Below are 22,594 nucleotides of genomic sequence, written 5' to 3'. Positions count from 1 at the left end.
TTGCACTACTATGTTACAACTCTTATTGAATGCTTGAATTCGTTGAGGTTACATTAAAAAGAGTTTACCTTTGATTCTATAATCTCAAAGTGCAAACTTTATGGTGTATGAAACAATCAAACGTGGCAAAGAGAATAATTGACTAGGAAAAAATTTCAATTGAAATTGGAGACTAAATTCATTTGGCCTTATTATGGTTCGGTCGAATCTTGGATTGTATGAGATAAAGAAAGAGAAAATTATTTGACTCAAAAATTAAAATACATGATAAGAGTTTGAACTTTATTATTTTGCTTGTAGCAATATCGTTTCACTTTCTATCAATGTATCAATTAATGTTGTATATGCTCACTTTGAGACAACATGAATTGATACATAGTATCATAAAGGCTTTTTAAAGTGCACATTTGATTTGATAATCAGCCAAACTATCACTATAGTTGGTAAAAATTAGGGCGTACTGCTATTTGTGAATTTTCCTTGGATAAAAACTAAAATCAAAGCTTGCATTTTGAAGTAGGTGTCTTGGAGTTCTTCCTAATAGTGTGTACTTGTAGAAAAAAAGCTCATGATTCCAAGTAACAACGTAATTAACACTTGGCATTTAGAATTAACATCTACTTGTTTTTAGGGACATAACTACATGGTCCAAGGAGGCTCAATTGGATCTGCTTCATCTGAAAATATGCTATACAAATAGGTCAAGTTACAATCCTTTTTACAAAATCACCTTAACATGAAGTTAGATTAGAGAACTCAAGCTGTAGGTTTAAATCCCAAGTGTGATATTCTTGCAATTTATCATTTATAATTCCTTGATCTGTCATAGCTAGTTGTCACAAATGTAAGAAAAGACAGATGACATATTCACAAAGGCATTCAACTAAGCCAAAACAGAACAGTTCACCTGCAAAAGTGGTAGGGAGATTTTAGCAATGAGTTGAATCAGCAAGCACAAGGCTCCTTACTCAAGTTGGTGGTTCTACGTCTACCAAAATAAGTTTAGCATTGTACTTACTGTACAGGTATTACTATACACAAAACTGTCTTCACTATGTATATAAGCACAACAAAGGGAATGGAGATGGTAATGTAGGAATATTTCCATTTATTCTTCTGTTGGTACAACCTGCAGAGACCGACTGTTTACAATTGCTTCCTTCGACCACCTTCACAGAATTGAGATTTTTCTTCTTCTGCTGCTGCTCCTTTTTGGAGCTCATTACATATCTCAATGCTACTGTGCATTCATCAGCCTAAAACTAACTAGAACTAAAATGGATTTTATTTTCTTTTTTTCTTTTTTCCTTTTACACAACTCAAGACTCGATAAAACGATCACTATGACCTAATTTTCAACTACTGCACTTCGTGCAGCCATTGACTTGGAGATATCTGCTTGTTTCTGAATTGGTTGCGTTGAGTCCCCACTTCGAATGGACCAACTGCTTCCAATCCAGGGTTGTCTTAAGTGCTCCTTTGCATCTACAAGACTTTTGCAATCAATTCTCAGTTGCTCTGGCACTTTGAGCCCAGCAACAAGCTTCTGTTATTATTACAACAATGCCTAACCTGTCAACCTTAATGCCGATTTGTACAAGTTTCAAATCCCTGGATATTAAGACGCTGAAGACGTTTAAGACGACTTATAATCTGCGCAAAAGAGGGGCGCACTTGGGGATCTCTGCAGAAAAGAAGGGCATTAGCCATTTAAAAGAAGAGAAGATACATTCTTTTGGACATGAACACACTGAAAATCATTTGCACATGAAATTGTATCAAAGTTCAATAGGTACTTACTGATTCCAACATTCACTTATAATCTCTGCAACTATGGGATCAACACTTGGAGGAATATCAAGGCGTCTACCCTGAAAACCAACAGCTCCAACAACTTGCATTGAGTTCATCCCTGTCCATGGCACTTGGAGAGTAGTTAACTCCCAGAGTATTACACCAAAACTGTACACATCAGATCTGCAAACCAGACAAACCAAACTCATCTAAGAAAATACAAAACTAATAACCATAACAAAGTTCAGCCTCAAGAACAGTACTATTGAAGAGTAAACTCACTTTTCATTGGATGGTTCATTCCTTAAAACTTCTGGTGCCATCCATTCAGCCTGCAATCAATGGAATACCATTAGTAAATTTGACGGTTTCAGATCTCATCTCTTTGTCAACCTATTTAGACCATAATCTTTGTTAGTTCTTGTTTTTGTTCTCAAAGGGTAGTGGAGATAGGAAAGAGGCCTGGAAAGATGGCATAAACTGAGTCATAAAAAGAGAGCATGCAATCACCGTTCCAGCAGTTGACTTTGAAGAGAGAAATGTGTGGTGCTTCATGCGAGACATCCCAAAATCACAAACCTTCAAGCGTGGAAGAAGCATGGATTATTGGGGGATAAACAGCAGCTTGCTTCTTACAAGTTTTATAGACTACTATTTCAAGATTCAAGTCAGACGCACCTTAACAACCCAATTTTTATCAACCAGAAGATTCGGAGTCTTCAAATCTCGATGCACAATGATAGGGTTGCTTGTGTGCAAGTAATTCATTCCTTTGGCCTACAAGAAGTTGAAACATTAGAAAACAGGAAACTAAAACTGACAAAAAACCTGTGAGGGGTGGGGGTGGGGTGTTCAGCATCAAACAAATACCACATCAAGTGCCATCCGCATACGCTTTTTCTCCTCAATAAGGATATTTGGACGATGCAGTAGCTTATATAAACCTCCCCTGCACCAAAACTACAGATATCAGATACACTGCAGCGGAGAAACACAAAATTGATATATTACTCAATAACAAATGTGATATATTATCAAGTATCTCAGCATCAATGGCAATAAAGCTAGGAGGTATTTCAGATGAGATAGGAGTTTCTTGCACATTTTAAACTGTGTAAACATTTGCTCTCCCAAAAGAAAGATTTGAGAGAACACAAACGTAAAAGATATAAGCCACTACAAACCGACAACAATGCAGAATTTCCTATCACACGAATGGTTTGAAAATCCCATGAGCCAAAATTAGAAAGCCAAGACTAAACATTTAAGAAATGGGCAAACTTCCAAGTGTAGTATGTCAGTAGATGTGCATGTAGCAAAGAGTTCTAAACCTGGGAAGGAACTCAGTCAATATAGAGAGATTTGGGGGACGAGTTACAGCTCCCATGAATAGAACAACATTAGGATGTCTCAGCCTCAACATAATTTCAATCTGCAAAATGCAATACGCACAAAGAGTTCTTAAAAGTTCAGGAGAACTCATAGTACAAAGATATCATTATCATTGTCTAGTTACAACTTACTTCACATTTAAACTGTTCAAGGGCATCACTTGTTATATCCTGATTCATGAATTTCTTCACAGCAACTTCCTGCAATATAGAGAGATTCATTTCATTAAATTAAATTTACAGAAAAAGTGTTAGATAACTATACAATCATTACAGTTAACATTCCAAACCACTCTCATGCTACTGGCACAGACTACCGAGGTGCGGGATGCGAGTCTATTTCTTACATTACTTTTATCAGTTCAAAGTAATGGATGGACAGAGTAATCAGCACATATCAGTTTTATAGGACACCACTAACCACTAACCAGAACAAAGATTTGAGAAGATACCAGAGAACACAAAGACTAGAAAAAAACAAAAAATCTCAGATAGGGCTAAATTAAAATATAGAAAGAGTACCAGAAGTTTTCTATATTTCTGTAGGCATAAAATCTCAGATAGGGCTAAAAGAATGCTAGAAAGCACGAAACCTAAATAAATGTACTAACACGACCAAAGCATATTTCCAACAAATTGATCACCTGTATAAATGTTTATTTTATCTGTTGTGCCCTAAGTTTCGCTAAGTCTGCACGAGACTTCCAAAGAAAATTATAGGTTGTTTACATAACTTCCTTCCACGTGATCTTAGTTGACAAATTCACTTACCATGGTATTACATCTACGAGCCGGTGCATCTAGAAATTGACGCAGGACCTCACCAAACTATCTCAAGCAACCTTTTATTTTATCTTTAGCGCGTGCTACTTTCACTTTTTGGCAAAGGTGGTATACTTTAATCTTGTCTAATCTTGTATGAGCGTATGCATCTCCTAAACACTCATCTTACAGATATGTTGGACTTAAATGGCCCTACATTCACCCCCATATACATTGTTGGTCTTATAAATGTTCTATAGAACTTATCCTTCATTTTGGTAGGCATGTTTCCATCATATAACACCCCGGTAGCAAATTTGCATTTCAACCATCTGATTTGATTTTGTTTAACATCTTCATCTATCATTCCATTCTCGTGGAATGAACCAAGATATTTGAATTGTTTGCTTTTAGACAACCACAATCCCGTCTAATCTCACCTTAACTTCTCTTTTCATATACTGACTAAATTTGCAGTGCATATATTACGCTCTTACTATTTATCCTATAATAGGATATGTGTTGGGATTTGCTCCCAAGAATATATATATATATATATAACAGATCCCAAATAGCTTGGGATTTGAAGAATAGTTGTATTGGGCAAGTTCTGGATTAGATAGATAAGCTACTTCTAAATACTTTGTCATGATTAGAGAAAATCTAATTTCTTTTAAGAGTGAAAACCAAGATGTTGTCACTAATTTAGTAAAGAAATAACTTCTCCAAGAGTAGACATGAAGTAAAGTTGAATAGATAATACCAATATGTCAAAATCATATTGCCTCAAGTCCATGAAAGAACATGACATAGAGGTGGATTGTGTTTAAGAACAGAAAATTTTATCCGGATGAATTGCTTCTCGCTTCGTTAAATTAAATGATCAACAAGTGGATTTTCTTACAGAAACAAAATTCCTCGAATTGAATACATTTGCAACATGTTTGGAGCCTATGACAAAAATACTTCAAGGAGAGTGTTAAGATTATCACCTGATTCCTAATTTCATATAAATTTGATTAGTTTAAATTGATTAGATTTAGTTTGATTGCTATAACTATTGCCAGCTTCTACCCAAAATTTGTAGTTCATTTATTCCCCATTATTCTTCATTTATTTTCATTATTCTCTCTGATTATTCACCATCTAATGATTCAGTTTGAGGGCATAGTCTATTTGATTTGATTAAGTTTAATTTGGGGGGACTTGGCTAAAGGAATAGAAAAACCAAGACAATAGGATTTCCTTACCATGGTTTCAAAACATAGTGTTTCATATGTTACTTCCATTTTTGGTTGTAACTACTAGACAATCTCTTCAATTTTAAGGAGAATCAAAATAGCTCATACAATTAACAGAGAAATGGAGAGCATGGTCTGTGGTTTAAGATCAATGGAGAATGAAAAAAAATGGATGAAACATTATGCTGGGGGTAGATTGACTTGGTAAAGAGAGACCATCACTATTACATGTACACATACTTCTCGTTATGTGAGCATGTATATATGTATGTGTTTATATATGCATTCTTATCAAAAAGGGAAGTGTACAGGCAGAAGGAATACTTCAAAAATCCTTAACTTGCCAATAAATTTCATTTGGACACTCAAACTACGACCTATTCCGATTGAGTATCCAAACACATGATAAAGTGTTCCTTTAGACAATTTAGGCTCAATTTTAGAAAAGCTTATGTGTGTGTTCGCAAGCACCCATTACATAGATAAGTTAACTAGTTGTATCTCACCTCCTTTGATTATTCACATTAGATCAATAGGCCATAAAATCTCATGCATGTTCCAACTAAAGTTGATGTCTATATTAAAGGATAAGACATATTTATGCGATTAACTTATCTGTGGAATGAGCACTCGAGAACACGCGCAAAAGATTTTCCAAACTTTGAGCCAAAAGTGTCAAATATAAATATTTAATTATGTGCAGGTGCTCAATAGGAACATGCCATAGTTTGAATGTCGAAATGAATTTTATTGGCAAGTTTAAGGGGTTGTCAGTGTATTCTGCCAAGTGTATGTCTTTAATCAGGAACAAAATGCTCAATTAGAATCTGGCTGAACCAGTTTTAGATTTTGTGAGGTGCTTTAGTAAGGAGAGAAATAGGAAAGGGGACAAAATGAAGTTCATGGGTGAGAGTTCGGTTGCAAGTATAGTGACTATGGGAAGAAAGGAATTTGTGAAACAAAATATCAGCAAATCTATTAAGCTACATACAGAGATCTAAGAGGAAAATCTTGTCTATATTATGCATACTATTATTTGAAATAGTTGCTTTGGATCTACTTGAGGTTCAATGGCGCTTCTAATTACCTTTATCATCATCTTGTATTCGAAACATACTTTGTTCCAATTTATGTGACAGGATTCCCTTATTAATCAATTCCAAAAAGAATAGCACATTTCTATATTTGAAAGTAATTCAACTCAGTGTTATCAAAGGCGCGCTTTAAGCGAGCTTAGGCCCTAAAGCGAGGCTCAAAATGTGTTGAGCGCTTCGCCTCGCTTTATGTGCGCTTTAGTGTTGTCATCAAGGTTTTAAGGCAAACATTTCCTTGCCAGCGAGCCTCTTATGAAGAATTTGAGGTTAAATAATTGATATTTCAATTTATCATAATTTTTTCAATTTTTTGGTCATATATTTTTCATTCATGTTTATAATTATTAGACTTGGACTAAACATATATATTTTATTCTTTTCTCCCTTTGCGCCTTTTTTTGTTAAAGCCCACGATTTATTTGCGCTTTGCGCTTAAAGCCCCCACATACTTTAGAGCTTTTTTGCGCTTTTCGCCTTTATAACACTGGTTCAACTTTAAACTTCTCATTTTACTCTTAATGAGAAATGAGCTCTTCCTTAAAATGTTAGAGGCATGTGTAAACCACAAGTTCCAAAAGTCTTATAGCTACACTAATGTTATGACATGTTCAAAACCACAAGTTTCAAAAGTCTTCTTTTCTTTCAAACTTCATACTGCGTCAAACTACGTCACATAAATTGGAGTCAGGGAGAAATTTACAGGCACCACTGCCACTAAAAGTGAAGTAGAGTGGAAACTCTTTTTATACTTCAAACAGGAATCATGAGAACCACATATGATATAATTATTTCTCAATTTTTTCCTACTTTCTTTTTGTCATTATCCTCTGACATTTTTTGAAACAATTTTGATGAAAGTGTAAGATGCCTAGATATTTGGTCAAGTCATTTAATATCTAGTGTGCACACATCCAGTAGTGTTAATAGCTCCTACGATTTCAGAATTCATGAAAAAGATTGGCACATGAAAGAATTTTAAAATAATCTCCAACTTGAAAGAACCCTTCAGAAAATTAGAAAACAGATCCATGAAAAAAGACAAATCCATTTTGCTTTCTCTGGAAAATGGAGCACAGAAAATTGGCAACTTGTCAAACTTCAGAGCTAATGTGCTATGGTTCTTATTTCTACTCAGGGTAGACAAATATATATTCAATCAGAAATAAGACTTACGGTGCCATTCCATTCTGCACGGTATACCTCGCCATATGACCCTGCAAAGTCACATCAGTGTTATTATATTGAGCATCCAATCTTAATGAAGATTTTACATTCACTTAAGCAAGAAAAAATTAACTAATTTAAATGTTAAAGTGCATTAATAAGGAACAAATAATCTGCTTCCTGAAAGTAAGTAAAAAGAAGGGAAGGGGAAAATATTCAGTAAAGCGCTAGAAGTCTCTAGTCAAACAATACTACAGGAGGCACTCACACAATTAGACCTCTTCCAGAATTGGAGTATTTTGATAATTTTAAGAAAAGAAGGTACAATGATAACTTTTGGTAATATGATACTGAAAACGCAATTGATATGTTTCATAGGATAATAGTATTTTAATAAAGCTAGTACCAGCGAGATACTGCAAAGTACATAAAAGGATATTACATCTTCAACAAAATATTCAGTTTAGAATGAAATCAACAAGCTGTGAGAACTCTCCCAACATCTGTTCCTTACACAAAATATATAACAATTCCGTTTCCGTAAAACGGTGAAAATTGGACAACTCAATTTGGGATGGCAGGAGTACTGTATTTGTTCATGTGAAGAAAGGTAATGCATTCAGGCCTTTTAATAGTTGGCACATCCATAAAATAAAAGGTCATCATATCTACCAATTCACCTTAACCCAATGTGCAAGCTACAATTTGCCAATGAATAATAACAGTTAAGCTAACACAGACCTAGTTCTGACAAGGAAAGAATCTAACAAATTTCATCTGAAAACTTATCATTTAGACCTTCTTTTATTGTTTGAAACCTGGTTGTAACTTAGACCTTGTTATTCATATAATATGAATCAACACATGACGTATTAACAAGAATATTCACAAAAATTGGAGAATCTAAAATGACTAAGCCTGAAATCACAAACACTAGGGGAACGATTTGACTATTTTTATTTTTTTTGCTTATGACCTAGTTTAACAACATAATTAGAAGTGGCCTTTTTACAGGGAATAAAGTATGAATGTGCTCTATAATCTGAGAACACATTTCTATGTCCATACCTTTATTTTTATTTAAGTCAATAGAATAATTGTGTACCTTGCATCATTCGGTAAGTAACTGCATATGAACTGTGAACTACATAATTTAAGAATAACATACAGAACAATTCTGTCTGACTCTGCCATTTTTCTTCAATCATTTAACAACAAGACAGCAACATGTACCCACACGTTCACAACAGAAGGCCAAAAAGTAAAAGCTTATATTTGATTTAGATAAATATGCACAAGCTTTTTTCCAATGTTGACCCATCCATGTCCGATCACAGAAGATGAACTTAAAGCACTGAGTCTTACCAATACCAATACGTTCACCAACATGCAGATCTTCCCATGGAATTTCCCACTCTGCCACTCCACGTAGCATTGGATCAAGCTGTTCTTTCTGCACCGCATAAGACTTAGACTGTATGCAAGTAACTATTTCCCTTGCTTTTGTAGCTGATTCTTTGTCTTTGTAAGTACAATCGTTATGTGAAATATTTCCAAACTCCCCCCTAAAGAATTTATCACCTTTCAAGAAGTAAAACAACTTTCAGATTGATCTTCTAAAAGATTAAAGAAAATGGATAAATAAGAAACCCACAAATTCTCCATCACCAATTCGGATTGTTTTCATTTGTTCTACATCTAGCGCGTGCAAAATTCTCACCTGAAGTATCATTTAATGTATCGTTTCTCGGTAAAGCAACTGTATACTCCTGTTCACTTTCATACGATATACTGTAAGGAAACTGCATCCCGGTGAAGGTTACAAGAGACTGATTGTTATTTTCTGAACTTTGTCTAGTATTAACAGCCCTTTCCTCTGATAATTGATTTTTTCCAGCAACAACCCCTAAAACCAGATCTGATTGCAAATACATTTGACTCTCTGGAGAAACACCTAGGAGTTTAGCTTCTGAGTTTTCTGCAAGACTGTTCACATTCTCGTAAGCTTCTCTAGCTTGTGTTATTTGTGCAATGGATGCGTTATCATGGGAAACTGCTGAAGCGTCACATAATCTAGCTGACAATGGAGGGAGATTTCCAGAGTCATGCTCAAACTGGGTGCTTCCAGTTCTACCTGAACTATTTCCATAATTCCCCTTTGCTTCATTGTGGTAGAAAGCTGGTTCTTCCCTTGAAATCCATGTATTGGCAGTTCCATGAGCAGCATTAACTGAACCTGATCCTGTCCTAGTTTGTGTATCAAATACAGGAAATGAAATGACAGTACCGCCAGAAGGAAGTGGTGTTACACTGTGCACATCTACTGCATAACTTTGTAATTGACCAGTTGGTGCCTCAGTAGGAATCAGGGCACCTGGTGCACCCATTAAATCAATAATATATTCACTGCACAATAAAACAATAATCAGTCACGCCACTACTGGAAATTTCCTAAATTTTCATGGTTGTAATTCTACAGCAGAAGATTTAAAGAACTTAAATAGAAGATAAAGGCAAAAAGATTGATAAACAGCAAATAACCTACATGAAACAGCAAGATTTAGATAACTTACTTTTGACTAAACTTGCAAGAGAAGAAAGAGAGTACAGAGGGAAATTAGTAGTATAGTATAAACAATACTATATTTTACAAAGACGACTATAGGTATGACCTCAACTTCATTTACCTGATAATTGAAGCATAAAAAAAAAATATAACGGTCATTCTCACTAAATAAAAAAAAATGTTAGCAAATATAGCAGGCAGCATTCTCTGTGCAGAAAGCTCACCAAATTTGTATTAAAATCAAAAGCATATATGCTCAAACAGAGTAAAAGGGTGCTGCATTTTTTTTGAAGCTAGCATTTACCCATCCAAAACCCTCAAACCTCACCCCTGCTCTACATGATTCTCACAACTTGAAATATAGGGTGGAAAGATCTAAGAGTGAGAGAGAATGAGAAGAGCCATCAGAAATTCATCAGCCACTATGAAGGATTTTTTAGTACTAATTTTGAGAAATCAGAACTGAATTCACCTCTTGAAAAGATTTAAACACAAACCGATATTTTCAGCAAACACAATAAACATCAAGAAAAAATGTGCCACCAAAAGATTTTTTACCTTCCATTGTCAAATTTGATCAAATTAACTGCTCCGTCATCAGTGCCAGTGTAGTAACTTCCCTTAACTAGCTTGCATGGTAGATTGATTCTATCAGCAAGTACCTATCCAGCAGAGTAAATGGTATGGTTAAAAGCATGAGTCTGGGAAGACTCTTGACAGAAATCAGAGAAAATGTTGTAGTCCTTCAGAAAAGAAACCAACTAAACAATAAACTGGTGTAAAAGAGAGTCAATCATCCACTCTTGAGAATCAGAGATTTGATGTGTTTGCCATTCTGTCAGAAAAGGACTAAATAAAGTTTAAAATGATAGAATTAGCGCTGTCTTCTCATTTTGAATAAGATGCCAGATGCCCTTATACTAGAGCATGAATTCTACTGCTGAACATTGAAAGACAGGCAAACATCTGTATGAAGTAAATACGTGTTACTTGGTAGTTAGAGATGATAAAAATGAGGAAGTTAGCCTGGAAATACTCCACTACTTAATACTTCATGATAATGAGTATCAATCATTTGATACTAGAACCGAAAAAAAAGATTAGCATGTGCTATCCTAAAGCAAGCTAATTATCCATATCAATCTAGCATAGAAATGTAAGGAAGGATTGAAGCTCTTGTCACCTTGAAGAGTAAGGCCCTATGTCGAGAATGTCCAATATCAAGACAGCCAAGGGGAAGAATGATAGAGTTTAATGATATTCTTAGCTCATAACTCCTTGCAGTCCACCTCTTTGACATTTCTTCTGCATCATTAACAAGACCTCCCATCCTATTAACAACAAGGTCAGCAATTTTCTCAACTAAAAAGCTTGTAACCGGGACCTTCTTTAAAGCTCGGCATTCCCGGGACATGAAGTACACTCTCTCCTCAAGCTGCCGGAGTTCCATATCAGCTGCACGGTTTACTAAGATAACTTCATAAGCAACATTATCCAAAACCGAAACTGCTTTTAGATCCACTAACAAAGGCATCTTTCCCTGAATTACCGCACAGGGATTAATTCCATAAACATCATAGAATCCATCCATCACTTTCTCATCATAATTTACGACATTATAGTTCTGCATTAACACCAGTTAGAAGGCTTAGAACCAATTCAAACTTCAAATGCAAAACTTAAGCAATAAACACAGGAAACAAAGCACTAAATAGAGACAACCCAAAGTCTGCAGTCTGCTAAAAGTAACTAACTGTTTATACACAATACGGTAAAATAATGTATATAATTACTTTTATCGTACTGCCTTTGTCAATGTTGGATGTTCTAATTCAATAGGAATTAGGATCAAGCTAAGGACTACATTTTAAAGTGCACTTGCTTCCAATAGTGATGTTTAATTTCTTGGAGTGTTTTAGTCCATGACAATGTCAACATTAGTCCAATCCTACCTTTCACTAATATAACAGAACACTTCATAGCATAGAACATGAGAAAATTTCCATTCTAAGAAAGTGAAAAAACATGTTCCTATGGGATATTTCAAGGGGGGAAAGAAATTTTCACCTGATAAACTGGGAGACTCATGGCATCAAAATGTTAGGGAATACTTGGGATTAAAGATGTAAAGGTCCTTAACAGGGCGCTATCAGTGGTTATGGAGATTTGGAGTAAAGGGGAATACTTTTTAGAGGGAAGTGATTTCAGAGAAATATAGAGCACTGGAAGCAGAATGCAGGACTGAAAATGCAACACTTAATGTCAGCTTTAGAGAAATATCTTGAGGGGGAGGGGAGGAATTTGATGGGTGTCATGCAGGATAGGGTGATAGGAGTAGGGTAAATTTGAGGTCACAAGTGATGTGAGAACAACATTTTTAGTATCATCTTTCCAAATATGTACAGATTTCATGCCAAAAGGAGATGACAATCCAAGGGATGTGAAGGCTACAAGGTCGATAAGTTCATTGGCTTTGAGGTTCATGAGGAACTTGCAAGATTGGGAGATGAAAAATTCTAACGTTGAATTGGATCATTTCACAAACAAAATATTATGCAGGCTAATCATGATGCATGGAGATGGAGGACAGAGAATAATGACATTTTTTCTTCTAAGTCCAATTATGAGAAGCTTTTGAGCTGGTAAGAGCTGGCTGCTGGCATACTGAGAAAGGGTATTTTTTCACTTGACTAGCCGTGAGGAGGTGATCTTGATGGCTGAGGACTTGCGGAAGAAGAGATAACATATAGATGCTTCATGAGTAAAAGCTCCAAAAAGTACATGAACCACATCCTATTATATTATCGATAGCGTCTTACTAGTGGTGTGAAATACTGATATGAGTTGGACTTCAATGAGATATATTAGGCACAGTTGAATATGCAAATATTTAACTAGGCCATTAAAAGACGAAAGAGTAAACATGAAGTGTGGGGTGTTGTGCCATTAGCACTAATGTGGAAGATATGAAGAGAGAGAAATAGAAGAGTTTTCGATAAGTAGAGAAGAATTTTTTTTAACTTGAGGAACAACCTCTTATCTTTTACTGCCTCAAATTTTTTGTCTTAGTTTGACAGTCACACAGCACAAAGTTCTAGAAAAATAAAAGACTTTGAATCTTGTGGTCTTAAACTAAAGATACGCGTACAACAACATAACCAGTCCAATACCAGAAGTGTGGTCTTGTGAAGGTAAAGTGTACGCATAGCTTACCCATGGAGGAAGAGAGACTATTTTCAAAGACCCTCGCCTCAAGTGAAACAAATAAAGTCATGAAAAAAATACGACACTGAAGAGAACATGACAATTGATAAGGAAAGCAATACAAAGCATTCATAAAAAAAATAATAACGCCGGAATAAAGCGGTAACTAAAACATAACAGACAACAAATGGTAATAGATATCAAAAGCAAAAGACTACATGTATATGACTTGTACTACAACAAACACAGTGCTACCAGACACTCACCAAGCCTAATTGCACAAAAAAGCAAGACAAAACTCAACCACCTTCTAACCTTATACCTAATCTGCGACTCTCATACTCTTCTATCTAAGGTCATGTCCTCGGTAAGTTGAAGTTGTGCCATGTCATTTCTAATGAACTCTCCCCAATACTTCTTCGGCCTACCTCTACCTCTCCTCATACCCACTATATGCAACCTCTCGCACCTCCTCACTGGGGTCTACACATCTCCTCTTCACATGCCCAAACCATCTCACTACGGAGGCCATTCCCACCTTGTCTCGGATTTTCTCATTCCTAATCTTATCTCTTCTAGTATGTCCACACATCCATCTCAACCATCTCTTCAACTTGAATCTTGAACATGAAAGTTCTTGATCGACCAGCACTCCATCCATACAACAAAGTCGATCTAACCACCACTCGTAGAACTTACCTTTAAGTTTCGGTGGTACAATTTTATCAAATGAAAGATGTGCGTAATGAACCAAATACCCTTTAAATCATGTGGTCTTAAATATGTCATATAGGATGTTGGGTGTAAAAAGCTACTAAATATAGAAAGTGACATTGTTTTTTAACGAGACAAAAGGAAAGTAAGACAAACAAATATTTGAAATAAAGGGAATATTTCTTTTTGGTGCACCCATGAGATTATGTGCAGAAAATCAAGTGTCGTTTTTAGAAATTGTATCTTCTTTTTTTTTTGTAAAGTTCTTGAGCGTTATTTGGGGAGAGAGAGAAAGAGAAGAGCATTTAAAGGGGTTGAACAAGATATTGTAAAGCTGCAAACTAGTCTTTTGTTCTAGCTTGTTTTTGTTGTTCCTATGAGAACCTGTTTTGTATAGAAGATTGAGTCTCCTTTTTTTATAGGTTTTCTTTTTAGCATCTTTTAGTATACGGCTCGTATATAGAGTTTTGCCCTACTATCAATTTTGGTTATGTCTTTTGGGCTTACTAATGCCCCAGTTGCTTTTATTTTTATGAGTATGATAAATGGGATCTTCTAAACCATATTTGGATTTGTTTGTGATAATGTTTATTAATGATATATTAGTGTATTCGAGAAGTAAGGAGGAGTACAAGATTCATTTGAGAATTGTTTTGGGGTTGTTGAAAAGAATTTTTTCCCGAAGTTCTCCAAAAGTGAGTTTTGGTGGTAAGATCCGTCCTTCTTGGGGCATGTGGTTATGAAGGATTGGATAATGATTGATCCACAGAAAGTGGAGGAGTAAAGAGTTGGGTTAGGCCCATTTCAGACATAGATTCGTCGTTTTGTGGGCTGGCTAATTACTACTGTTGTTTGTGAAGGAATTTGCTTCTATTGCTTCCCAGCTGACTCGTTTGACTCACAAAGAAGTGTTGTTTCCATGGGCTTATGAATGAGAGAAGAGATTTCAAAATCTCATGATTCTACTGACTACGATTCCCATCATAGCATTGACTAAGGAGGGTAGAAATTTTGTTGTTTATTATGATGCTTCACGTTTTGTTTGGGTGATGTTTTGATGTTGGATAAGAAGGTCATTGTGTATGCCTCTAGGCAGCTAAAGTTTCATGAAAAGAACTATTCCACGCATGACTTGAATATTCTTATATTTGCTTGTTTTAAATTTCAGCATTCTGAGGCATCAAGGAAAGGAAACTCACATGAAATAACTTGCTTTTTCAGATTCTTTAATTGAGGTATGTTATGGTTTATTGCAATTAGATTTTGATTAGTCGCTTTTATCCGTTGTGAGAAGAAAAAAATGTTTGATTGGTCTTCATACATAATGTTTGATTGATATTTGTTGGTTTGACAATGCTGAGATAATTGAGTAGAGAACACAGTGAGATATATTAAGAGGTTTAAAGAATATATATTAAGACGTTTAAAGAATATGTTTTACATTGCAAGTACACCCATCATCTGTGGAGAATATTCCTAAGCCTCAAAGGCATCTCCTGGACAATGCCCAGGAAGGTGGCTGAGGCATTACTATGCTAGGAGGAAGCAGGTGTACATGCTAAGGACAGAGGTAGATAGTGAATTATCCTGGGGCTATCTGGTGGGCTGTCTTTATTATTGATGCGTTAGACTCAGTTTAGACGTAGAGAAGTGATATCAGGAGTACATTTGTATATAATGTTACAGTACGACCCATGTATTGTTTTGTGATATAATACAAAGTTACCAAGTTCAAAAAAGAAATATATATATATATATATATATATATATATATATACATATATATATATATATATATGAGGCTCGAGTTCAATATAAGCTTGCGCATAAGCAGTTGTATGATAGATTAGGTAATTTGCAAGTACGGTACATGGACACCTAAGGTCCCCTGCAGGTCACGGACAGTTGGTCAAGATTGAAGTCCCTTATCATGTGTGTACAGATGACTGACAGTTGGGAGTGTGGTATACGGCATTGCGTGAGACTGATGAGATATAGAGGCTAAACAGATGTGGATTAGTGTGGATATAATTCCATAATTGTGTGTGAATACTTCATATTTGCAGAGTTTTGTGATAACTATTACGTGTTTTGGTGACTTATATGTCCAGTGATTGTTTGACATTTACTCTTTTTGTTGGCTTATTAGCATATAGTTGTTACTAGCTTGAGTCAGCATATGATGCCTACTAGTACATAATGTTTGTATTGATTCTACTCTTGCACTTTTCTTTATGTGCAGTTTATGACCCAGTATCTTCTACGTGCCCCTATATCTAGGCACAATAGTGTTTCCAATTTGAAGGTAAGCTACTTCTATCCAGGCCGACGCAGATCTTCTTGATGACCGATATCTATTTCGTATCTGGCATTGTTTTACTTTATTTGCTTTTGCTACTCCTAAACATTATTAGTTAGAGTCCTGGTATAATGACTTTCGGATCTTGGGGACTGTAATAGTTAAATATCTGCACTTTATCACAGTTATATTTGAGAACTCTTATTTCTCATCTCAAATGCTTTTAAGGAATATATTTTTTAAGACAGTGCAGAGAAAAAGAACACATCTATTTTTGTTATTGCACTAATGTGTTGTTACTACAGATGAAGAAGAATGTAATTCAATTTGACCACCAAGCTTATATTGTTAATTGTCATAGAGGAACTATTTGATAAAGCTAAAATTTAGAAGTCTAGCCTCTGATGGTTGATATCTATTTATTTTTTTTGAGAAAAGGTTGATGTTTGTTTGGGTAACTTCTCAAATAGAAGTCTTAGGGCTGGGTAATATGTTTTAATGTTCAGAAGTTCAAGTTTCAATCGGATTGAATCAAACAAACCTACATTATAAAATTCATTGCTCCTAATAATCCAAGCTAAAACAACGAAGGTAGAAAAGTCTGTTTTCTTAAGATAACTAACACTATGTTTGGATCATTGTGATCCATTATATTATATTGTATTGTTACTATACCTATAATATTTGTTTTGATTGTTATTTAAAATGTATTTTACCGTATTGTTAAATTTCGTTGTTACGTAAAAATGAAAACCCTTATTTTATGGAACAACCAATTTGGTGTGTTCCCATTGTTACTTAATTTCTTTTTTCAATTATATCTTTATATAATATTTCAAAATACTATTTTACCCTTTACCTTAATTATATAAATCTAGTCAAACCTCCTACCCTAAGATAATTAAGGATATTTTTATAAGTTTATAAATTACAATACAGTACGATACAATCAAACTAAACAACTAAAAAGTTATTAAACAACACACAATACAGTCTAGCCAAACATTGTATCTACCACACAATACAGTACAATAAAGTACAATACAATACATTATGAAACAATGGGTATCAATGATCCAAACAAAGTGTAAGTCAAACCCATATAAAGCAAGTGATAGCTAAACACAAATACCTACTAAAAATTTTATTATCTAACAATACCTAATTAAGACGGTGCATCAAGAGAGAGAGAACAAATCTATTTGTTACTGCACTGATGTGTTGTTACTACTTCTGACGAAGAATGCAATTCAATTTGACCCAAGCTTATATTATTAATTGTTATAGAGGAACTATTTGATAAAAAACTAATTTCGAAGTCTAATGTCTCAAGGTTGATATTTATTTTATTTTTTTAAGAAATGGTTGATGTTTATTAGACTAAATAATTTAGCTGGAACATTAAGATGCATTGTCTGAGAAATACTTTTGAATGTATGACTTAAATGTTTCCTTCTATGTACAGAAGGAAACTCGAAATCAAAACAGTAATTTATGTTGAATTCTTAGTATCTGACATACCTACAAGCTTTTTCATATTTATATCTTTTCAAAGGGGGCATTAAAGGAGTCCAAAGCAGCTGGAATAGAGATGGAAATGCTTCAAATAAGGAGAAGAAATGGAAACTTGTCCCAACATCTATTTGGTGGACAATTTGGACAGAGAGAAACAACATGAGTTTTGACAATGGGCAGAATAGCTTACAAAAGATCAAGATGAATTGCTTAGCTCTTTTCTATTTTTGGTGTAAACAAGATATATTAACTAGGGCAGAAGACATCTTTGATGTGCTAGATTGTTTATAGGCAGCAATTTAGATTAAGACTGTTTTACACTGTAAGTCGTAATACTTTTGAAGGGGAATGCTCAATGTTGCAGTATACATGTGGATATACAGACTAAAGTTACCAATTTTTTAAAAAAACAATATTTTTGTATTACTAACCTATCATATTACTTGTTAAAGACATGTTATATCATTAGAAATGGTTGTTTCTAATTTTAGTTATGAATCAAATTGTTTTCACTTCAAATTTGTAAAGCATTTTAAGTGGAATATAATGCATCCAACTTTAAGTTCCAAATAAGGTTAGTGCACCCAAGGGTGTGACCTAATGGTCAATACGGTGAGTTGAGAATCATGAGGTATCAGGTTCAAATCCCAACAAAGATTAAAAAAAACACTACATGATTTCTTTCCCTCTGTCCTAGCTTTGGTGGACAGAGCTAGCGGGTACTTGTGGTAGGTGGTATGTATTGCATGGAATTAGTTGAGGTGCAAGCAAGTTGGCCCGAACACCACGATTATAAAAAAAAAAAAAAAAAAGAGGTTCCAAATAGGGTCAAATAGACAACTTGTGATAGTGAGGCAGCTAGAAATTAGATACTTGTTGTTATATTGCTTAATTAACATTAAAAGAGAAGTTTACTTTATAAATAAAGTATCTAAGTCCAGCCAAAAAAAAAAGTAAGAGACGTGCAAGGATTTTCTCATTAATGGATCAATAAAGTACAAATGTAGGTGGAAGGATAGCGGTCCAATTATCACGAAGACGGTTACAAGATAGAGCATTTATAGTGAGGTAATCTAAAACTTAAACATAACAAGATCCCAACTAAGTGACGCATTAAAAGATATGTAACTTTTAAAGAGTGGAGTCACTTGAAACAGCTGGCTTAACCAAACGATGTTGGAGGAAAGCGAATAATAGCAATTAGTATGAGCCCATAGTTCATAGTTGGAACTTGTACTCATTGTATTCATATAAAGAATATTAAAATGATTTTATACGTAGATAATTATTAGAGAAAAATAGAACAAATTAAAAATTTTTTAGGCAAAGACACGTATACAAACCAAAATTAGATGTTGTTTCTGTAATGCAGGTTAAAAACTGTTCTAGTTGTATTCCCCAGGGTCGATAGGATTAATGATTACGTCATACATCAAAATGAACACAAAGAACATGTGTAAGGTGGAGATGAGGAATGTGTTTACTCACAAATTTACAATGAACTGAATAGATGCCTACTTACAATTTTAAGCAAATTTAACTGGCTCTCAAGTTCAAATATCTGAGCTTATAGTTTGATCCCAGTACAAGAGACGGCTTATGATTTAAATATGGAAGTATGCTTATACAATATCAACATACCAGTGAAATCCCACAAGAACTAAAACTAAATACAAAACTAAAACTGTAATCACATAGAAACACAAGTGTGCAGTTCGATATAACCGAGGGGTATAACCAAATGGTATCAGTGGGAGTCTTTCATACATAGGAATCCATTCCAATCACACTATTCACCTTACCTAGTCAGTTGTCCCCCATATAACCAAAAAAAACAAAGGTCAAGCAGTCCGATAACATAATTTATTGGCAAATTAGGATAATTTGAAGCACAGTTTCAGTATTTCCATGTAAAGTATCACAACAAGCAAATTCCTCAATGTAGCATCCATAAGCAAAAAAAATGGAAACTAAACCTAAATTGAGAATTAGCAAAAGAAATCAAGAAAAACAATTTAAAAAAATTAAATAATCAGAAGGGGGAGATTCGAGTATACCCAATAACGAAGTGAAAGGAACTCCACAGGATTTTCCAGAGGCGAACATCCCAAGCTTATCTCTTGGGCTGCTTTGATCTGGGCCGTTTCCGGATCTTCACGAGAATCTGGGTCAGAAACACTGATCGCCAAAGCCAATTGAACCTGAAACTCCTCCTCAAAGTAATTAAAATCAGCAGAATCAGAAGCCGAACCCGAATTCATCTCAGGTACTCTGGGCAATGCTGCTGATGCCGGCGTTGTCTGAGGAGACAAAGATGAAGTTGACCCAGATTGTTCAAACCGGTTAGTTTGCTGAATCGGATCAAGCACAGGAGGTGGTTGATGAGTAGGAGAGGTGTGATGAGGGGTAAGGTGAGGAGGATTATCGGCCACACCACCGCCGATATGAAGTTTTCTGAGTAAATGCTTCATTTTGGACATGGTGAAGTATCATGGAAGGGAGAGAATGAAAAAAAGACTCAATATTTGTGAAAGAATTTGGGGATACGGGCAAAAGGGGTGGGTATAAAAAGGGGGTGGGGGTGGGGAGGGGGGAGATGAGAAGGGGGAAGAAGGAAGATTCGGTTAACTTTGTACAGTTCTTGCCTTCTTGGTTGCTAGTACTAACTCTTAACTCTTCTTCTTCAAGCTAAGGGGGGAGAGAGAGAAAAGGGGAAAAGGGATGGTGGTGGAATTAAATTAACTGCTCCATATTTTTATTTTTCTCTCTTCCCTCCAATAAGAGTTGCTACTATAGTAGTAGTTCATATCCATGTCTTATTAAAATTGAACTTGCTCCTCTAGGTGCGGCCGTTCGATATTCTCAAAGTTCGATTTCATAATTCGATAATTTTTCATATAATAATAATTTAATTAGTAATTATCGAATAGAAGGAAAATATATTTTAACAATGTATGCTCATTATTTCTCCAATATTTAACATGTTAGTCATCAACGTATAGATGTTAGATTTTTACTCTTAATTCCCAACATTGTAAGTTTATCGGCATAGGTTAATCAATACATCTCAATTACTCGTTAATGTTATTTATTTATTACTCCCTCCATTTCACAAAGAATAACCTGGTTTGACTTTGCACAGAGTTTAAGAATATAAAGAAGACTTTTGAATCTTATGGTCCTAAATTAAAGTTATGTCAAATGTACAAAATTGTGTTTTGATTTGGTGGCCTTAAATATGCCACGTGAAAAAATGAAACAAAAATGTTACAAAAAAAGAAAAAGGACATTCTTTTTGAAACAGACTAAAAATGAAGTCATTCTTTTTTAAACGGGAAGTATATAACATGTTGGTCATCCATCTATAGAGGTTAGCTTTTCTCTCAATTCCCAACATTGCAAAAATTTTATCGGCATAGGTCAATCAATACATCTCAATTAATCGTTAATGATATATATATATATATATATATATATATATGAGAGATACCTAGGGGGGCATTTGATAATTAGTTTGGTATTTCTAAAGTTCAAACACTAAAGTTTGTAAGGTTTGATCCGCTATTGTAATAAAAATTTGGCATAGTAAATTTTGTTTTGGTTTGAAATTAAGTTTTTGATGATTTATGTGCATCCCTATATGTTGGGGTTTTGGAGGTTGCGATGGTGAAAGTGTCACAATCCAAATCACATAACTACCATCCACATCAACCCCCAATGAGTGAACTAACACTTAATATCCTAAATCATGAATTCATCTAATAATCTAGTCAAAAATCGAAAGCACAACATGATAAAGTGTAAATCTTAAATAAATAGATAAATACAAAAGTTTAATTATTACAATTTCAGAATCTAAAAGTCGATGTACTATTACATCTGACTAACAAAGTCTAAGAATAGTAATAACTAATAAATAAGTAGTCTTAATGTCTAGAAAGACAAATATCAACGAATAAAAGGATTTGTGACAGCTCAAATGGAAGTAGTTCATTCTCAGACCTACCAGCAACTCAACTAAATATAAGCTATGATAGACACTTCTAGATCACAATCTGCACTGAAAATAAAGTGTAGAAGTAACATCAATGTTTAAGAATCAACTAAGATTAATAACAAATATATAATCACAATAGGCAAACACTGTCACATAGTTGACACACATAACACATTCATCACACATCATCACTCCTTTAACATATTCACAATTCACACCCATAGACTTATGACGTATAAGATAGTTCAACCACACTTAATATTTATAAGAAATTCAAATTACAAAAGTTTAGCGAGTACTACTCTTTTAACAACACTAGACATTTTATCAATATAAATAATAATAAACTTGTTAAAATGAAACAAATCAGTTCAATACACTTGTCATAATGCAAAACAAATACTTCGACACATTTGTCCTAATGCAGTAAGTCAAATGAGTTTCATAGTCATCCTCGTCTTGCAGTTGCATAATCATTGAACCAATCAATAACTTACCTCTAGAAATCATAAAGTCTCACTCTCATACGTACATACATGCTAAATAGTTTTATGTTTTCCAATCTAGTCATGACCTATAGGGTCCCTAGGTGTCCATATACTTTATCGGCCTATTACCCAATCTCATATACCCATATAGCTAAAATTGAGTCACCAATTAGAGTAGAGAGTGGAGAAGGGTTCGGATAATCTTTCGAAACTAACATTAAATTTCATAGCACAATCTAAGGAGTTACGAAAAAGTGTGGCTCCTGAATAAAACGAGGCATAAACATCACACTAAAGGACTCCTAACACACTAGTGACTACATCAGGGGAACCCTATTAAGTATGAAAAAGCATAAATTTGTTTT

The 22,594-nt window shown here is 34.7% G+C and overlaps 1 protein-coding gene across 1 annotated transcript; it reads right to left on the bottom strand.

The window, feature by feature from the left end:
- Nucleotides 1-864: 864 nt before the first annotated feature.
- LOC101259865 (serine/threonine-protein kinase EDR1) lies at nucleotides 865-20,533 on the bottom strand. Its single transcript, XM_004245317.5, has 14 exons — nucleotides 19,802-20,533; nucleotides 11,196-11,636; nucleotides 10,571-10,674; nucleotides 9,167-9,852; nucleotides 8,812-9,027; nucleotides 7,456-7,496; nucleotides 3,318-3,386; nucleotides 3,126-3,226; nucleotides 2,665-2,743; nucleotides 2,473-2,571; nucleotides 2,305-2,373; nucleotides 2,077-2,126; nucleotides 1,801-1,977; nucleotides 865-1,684 (listed from the first exon to the last, which is right to left on the bottom strand). The coding sequence occupies exons 1-14, from the start codon at nucleotides 20,222-20,224 to the stop codon at nucleotides 1,582-1,584; spliced, it is 2,658 nt and encodes an 885-aa protein (XP_004245365.2). The 5' UTR covers nucleotides 20,225-20,533; the 3' UTR covers nucleotides 865-1,581.
- Nucleotides 20,534-22,594: the final 2,061 nt, after the last annotated feature.

This window comes from Solanum lycopersicum, chromosome 8 (genome assembly GCF_036512215.1).
Source record: "Solanum lycopersicum chromosome 8, SLM_r2.1".
Lineage (NCBI taxonomy): Eukaryota > Viridiplantae > Streptophyta > Magnoliopsida > Solanales > Solanaceae > Solanum > Solanum lycopersicum.
This window is presented reverse-complemented; position numbering and strand designations above follow the sequence as displayed.